The sequence below is a fragment of the Mustela nigripes genome, chromosome 4 (assembly GCF_022355385.1).
Source record: "Mustela nigripes isolate SB6536 chromosome 4, MUSNIG.SB6536, whole genome shotgun sequence".
Classification (NCBI taxonomy): Eukaryota; Metazoa; Chordata; class Mammalia; order Carnivora; family Mustelidae; genus Mustela; species Mustela nigripes.
In genome coordinates this window covers 31984702-31990701 of record NC_081560.1, presented here as the reverse complement: position 1 = coordinate 31990701, position 6000 = coordinate 31984702, and the positions used below count along the sequence as shown (strand labels likewise).

At 40.2% G+C, this 6000-nt stretch overlaps 1 protein-coding gene across 3 annotated transcripts in view; it reads right to left on the bottom strand.

Moving 5' to 3' along the window:
- Positions 1-3072: 3072 nt before the first annotated feature.
- The window catches only part of CTTNBP2 (cortactin binding protein 2), a 148914-nt gene continuing 145986 nt past the window's right edge, over positions 3073-6000 (bottom strand). The window contains exon 22 of one of the 3 annotated variants that reach the window (XM_059396520.1): positions 3073-4304. In XM_059396520.1, the coding sequence (XP_059252503.1) occupies positions 4101-4304 (204 nt within the window). In that variant the 3' untranslated portion in view covers positions 3073-4100. The remainder of the gene's footprint in view (positions 4305-6000) is intronic. The other 2 variants (XM_059396519.1, XM_059396521.1) reach the window with 2 other exon arrangements.

Here is a 6000-nt window from a genome sequence, read left to right as displayed (position 1 = left end):
ATGGAAAAAATAATGTAAGATATGTCAATATTTTTTATATTGATTACTTTTTAAGATAATGTTTTGGATGTAGTGGTTAAATAAACGTTATTTCACCTTTTAAAGTATGGCTACTAGAAAGCTTGAAAATATGTATGTGGTTCACATTTTTGGCTAATATTACATTTTTGGGGGGCAGCACCGATCTCTCTAAGCAGTCTTTTAAAAATATAAATCAATGCCTGACATTAGCTTAAAACTCTTCAGTGACTTCTCATTGTGCTACAGATTCTTAGCAGAGTCTACACTCTCTGCCACACCATCCACCTTCATCCCTTTTAGTTCTTCCCTTGGTGGAATGTGTTTCAAGCCTCAGGCTCCTTCCTGTTACTTCCTTAGGGCAGTTGCCAGTTCCATAACCCATGACTCCTATGTCCCTAGATCCCTTTCATTCTTCAGGTGTCAGAGTAAATGTTAGGTCCTTGAAGACTTTTCCTTGAACTAGTCTGCCCTAAAGATATCCTTCCTCCATGACCTTTCCCAAGTGTGCTCTGTCACACTGTTCTACCGGTTTCCTTTACAGAACACATGGAATATGGTTATTTTGTTTTGTGTATTTACTCACAGTCTCACCCCAATAGGCTGTAAGCGCCAAGCTGAGCAGCTTCCAGCACATCCTAACACTTTATCCCAGGTCCCAAGCACTTAGTATTACTATAATGAATGAAGATCTGAAGCCACTCTGAACAAACTTAATTTTGAATTAGCTAAGGAGAAATGTGTTCTTGATTTCCTTAAAATAAAACCCAAACGATGTTCAGGGTATAGTTAGCTAATACTCTTTTAAGGTATCAAAATGTATGGGAACAACTAACAGGGTTTCTGATTTTCTGTTGTGCTTTTTTCTGGGGAATAAGAAAAAGCTCTAATTTTTTTTTTTTTTTTTCCCACTGAGGATACTGAAACCTAGAGACAGAAAGTGTCATCTTAGCTTTGTGGCCAGAATTTGAGGACATGGATCCTGATATTCCAGTGTCACCTTCACCATTAACTGCATATCCGTTCTCAATGTATTTCCATAGTCCCCTTTAATTAACATTCAACAGACATCTTAGTCTGCAACTAAACGTATTTGTTTATAGTCCAAACCAAACAAAGTTCACTGATTTACTCTTTTAATATTTGTGGAATGTTCCCTGAGAAAAATGGATCTTGTAAAAGGGGCAGCATAGAATTCAGAAAGTATCCCATAACTTCAGAGACTGACTTTGCTATAATGGGTCATAATTGTTCATAACCGGTGACTAAGTCGGGTGATGGCTAGGGCTAGCCAACTGAACTTGATTTTCAGTTATTAGGTATTAACTACAAAGAAAAAAAGATTGCATTTTTAAAAATTCAACCTTGTGTCTCTCAAAATCGGTTACTTAATCAGCTTTTGTGAAGTCTCTCCTTGTTTTCTTTTATGTAAACAACTGCAAAATAAGGTAGTCTATTTTGGAGACACCTTCAAGTTCACATAAAAGGAAAATGGAAATTGCCAGTGTATTTTATAGTTAATAATTTCCAATTACATATCTCTCACTTGTTTCATACACTTGTAGCTCTATTATGAGCATCAGATTTTAAACCCTCAGTATTTGTGAACTGATTATACTTTGAAAAGATGTTGGAACGTCACAAGGAGATGTAAGATCCCTTATTTTAGGAAGAGGGGGAGGAGTAGGAACCCTTGTGTTACCTCATTTAATGCTCGTGAACAACTTGTAGTGTTGTCATGACCCTCCCTAGCCTCCTACTGAGAAAACTGCATTAAAGAAATTAAGTAACTTGAGTTAGACCAGCCAGCCAAGACCTGGCAGTGCTTAATTCAGCCCCAGGGCAGTTGATCATCAAAGACCTTCTTATCCCACGCTAACCACCCTCCCCCCACCCCCCGCCGCCAATAGGCGCCCTTATATTGTATTGACTTTGAAAAATTTGTGGCCATGACCTGCAGGAAACTATGCCTCACATCTCAGCCCAGCACATTCATGTTTACATGTACGTCACGGAAATAAAAGCGTCATAAACTGTTTTTACTTGGATTGACAGACACTATGACATACTGACACTTTCCATTCTACTTTTAAAAACTGCTAGTTGTGACTCACTAAATTGATATAATGATCCATTAGATCTCTACCTTTATTCTGAAAGACCCTGAGCTAAATGACCTCTTTAGACCACTTGCAGTCTGCACGCAGAGTGATCCTGACAGGTCGAAGCTGGACGGATCAGTCACTGTAAGCTCATCGCGCATTTTGAATTTGGTTTGGTTTTCTCTGGTGCCTGAGTAGTCTAATGGGATCTTTAGTTTCAGAGAAGCCCTAAGATAAAATAGAATACTTGGGAATTCAAAATGGATGTCCTCTGAGCAGGCGTACCTAAGTGGGAGGAAGCACTCCTCAGAGCCACCTCCATCTAGGTGTCCTGGTCTCTGATTTGGGGAGCGTTCTTCAGTGTCTGTGAAAACAGGAGAGTAGTTATCAAATGCCACCACAGCACTAAGAATTTGAGTCCAGCTCAAAGGAGTTAGTGTGTTGAAGCCTAAGACTAGTTCCCTTGGCCTCTTTCTGCTCTCCACCCTCTGTCCCTTGCTCTAGTCCCACCCCCTCTACCCCGCACCCTTCCCTGAGCAGAGGTCAGAGCTGAACACCCCCAGGATTTGCCCTGTTCAGACGAAGCCCAGGCAGAAGGCCGACACGTGTTGGAATCGAGTTCTTCCCTGTTAGATCTTCTCTGACTCACCCCTTGTGGCATAATCTTAACCACCCATTAAGATACTTGCAGATCTTTTTGAAAAGTTCAATAGTATCAGTGTATATGTGTGTGTTTCAATGTAAGTAGCCATTCTGGTCAAGAGAGGGCTTATACTAGTCTTAGACAAGTAAATAATTCTTGGTACAAAATCATACCTTTTAGGGGATATTTATGAGAGAAAAAGAGGTTTTGTTCACTGAACACCTAACTCTTAGACCTCCACTTAAACTTTTTATTTAACACTTTTTAACAGGGATGGGCGTTTCTGTGAACAGCTAGTGAAATACCAACAGGGAGAACACATATTATACCTGAACACAAATCTCCATTGCATGGATAAACTACTAAGAGCTATAGATAGAAACTACAGCAAAATTGTTTCACTAATTCAATATTTTATTGACATCAAAGCATTTTTTTTTTTTTTGACATCAAAGCATTTTAACTTTGAGTTGTATATGTCATTTCCTTAGTAATTTTTGAAGAAACACTTCCAGAAAATATTATCAACTTTTACCAGTTGTGCTACTAGAATTAAATCGAAAAGGGAGTTAACTCTAAATTAATTTATTGAAGCCTTTGCAGTTTTATATTCACTTAGGTACAAAACTTTTGTAAGAAAGATAACACTTTTATTGCATTATATAATTTCATATTTTATAGGAGTCATAATGCAAACTCATAAGCATAAATATACATAATGCAACCAATCAGCAATGTAACCATTAAAAGATTTAAAATGTAAAACTAGAATTTAACAGGCAAAATACTTAATATGGCTTTTAATGGAAAGTAACTGTTTAGAAATGATTTGTTATTGCCTCATTCTAGTCATTCAAGTGAACATAAAGTTATGATCTCTATTTAAAAGACCATGTACATTTTATAACATGTATGCAACATGGTTCCTGGACTTTGTTAAATATACATATATACATATATATACATATACAGTACACTGACAGTTCTAGTACCCCTGAACATGTGGATTACAACTATTACAATATTTCTATTATAAAACTACTTGAAAAGTTGGCATCACCTCCTGGTATTGAAGTTCAATCCTACAGAATTGGAAAGAAAAAAGAAAAAAAAAAAAAAAAAACCCAAAACGTTGGTTATAAATACATTCTTTACAAAAAAAATTGAATCGTGGTCCCGCACTCATACTTTATATTACAGTGAAAACATTGCCTTCATTTAAAGGTATTTACATCTTATCCTTGTTTTCTGTGTGAAATGTACAGAAGTTAAGAGTGAGACGATTGTAGGCAGGCCTATTTGTTTGGTTTTTCTACTTGTTCGTTTTTGTGGAAGTTTCAGATCTCTTCTTTTGAGTTGTTGTTGATTTCTATTTGCCTTGTATTACTGCTGCTGCTGCTTCTTTTGGTGTTCTGGGAACACTGGGTGACTTCACTTCTAGGAACAGGAAGAAAAGATTTGACTCTTGAAACACCCAACTCCATCTTTGACTGACTGTTGCCGCATCCGGTCGGTTGGTGGCTGCTGAAAGGACTGACCTCCTGGAGAGAAGAGAACAGAACAAGCCGGTCATGTCTGACCTGGCTGCCAACGGCTCGCAGCAGTTCTTTCCTCCTGCTCTGGGTCTCTGCCCCAGCACAGAGGAGTTTCTCCTGCAAAACCAAACAGCAGCCTACGGAGAGGAGAGGCTAAAGGATTAGCTTCCTCCAGACCCTCCACCTGATTTTCATTTAGGCCCTTCATGGCCTCAAGACTCCACGAATCGAATGTCGGAGTCTGTGAGCTTCCTGAAGTCCTAGCCCCGAAGACATCCCCAAACTGGATTGGCCAGAGCTGCTGTCTCTGTCAGGAGCTGCACAACACTGAAGTCTGTCACCTCCGGTGAGTCACCTAACTTTTCGACACTACACAGTAAGTGCTCAAAAAATATGTGTTAGCAGTTGAACTACAAGACAGGAACCCTGCTCTGGTGGTTTCTCCTAGAGCAGAGAACATGCGTGCTCTGACAATGGGGCTTCCCTTCTAGGGCATCAAGGCTTGCCCACAGCTGCAGAGCTGCACAGGCGACATTTGTCCCCAGTCTCAAGAGTGATGACACTGGGCCGGATCTCAGGCTCCCATCTTCCGCTCAAGATGTTTGCCCTCTAGAGTGTCTAAAATTCCGCCAACCAACCCACATGAAGGAAGGCCTCCTCTGTGAGCTGCTCCCCATGCCTCTCAAGCAGTTCATCCTGACTTTCTCTCCTTTAATGCAACTAAACAGTAATGTGACCATTAAATGCTTTACAATGTAAAACTAGAATTTAACAGGCAAAACAGTTAATGTGGCTTTTAAAGGAAAAGTAAGTAAGAAAGGAAAGTAACTGTGTGGACTCACTCCCCTGGCAAGTGCATTCTCCTGGGTATGTTCTTAAATCAAGAAAATGGAACTTAGCGCTGGGCCTAGTAAAACCAAGTCCCACTTATAATTTGGTCTAAAACACCAGGAAACTCAACACATACAGTATATTTAGAAGAAATGGCATATTGTAGTAAAGCCAGCTGGATGGTATACACAATTTCTGAGCAGGGGGAGGGAAATCTCGAAGTGTCAGGGCTCAGAGAGAGAAAAGCTGATACATGGCATTCTTTGCTGCTTCACCTCATCGTCTGCACCATGAAGGCGAGGGGTGGGCTGGTGGCGTATCTTCATGGTCTGAGACAGGAAATGCTGACATGAAGTAAACAAGAAGCTAAACGTACTTGGGGTGCCTTCTTGACGACCAGGGACCATTAAGGCTGGGACTGTAAAACAGGGCCCGTGACTGAAACACAGAGGGACATTCCTGCCCTGGAGCAGCTAAGCCCAGGTGTTGAGGTGTTCTCCCTAAGGCTGAGCAGTACGAGAGCCTGGGACTATGAGACCCTGGGGTGTTCATGCTTTCTGGGCTACAACCCAAAAGTTCTATTAAACACAGAATGTTACTTATCTTTGAGCTTAATATGTACAACATTTGATAACTACTAGTTTGTACAGAAAGGTACGGCACCTAAATTAAATTTTAAAGTAATATTGTTAAATTAGAGCAATTCATTCATTTAATATTGACTCACAGCTGCAAACTAGGAGGATACTATAATCCCTGCTCTCTAACTGGGGAAGTCGGGGCCAGTTTGGGAAACACTGTAGAGAAAATGGCAGTGAGGTGGATCTTTGAGGCTGGACAAAATGGAGGGCCAGATCAAAGCTGTCTTAGA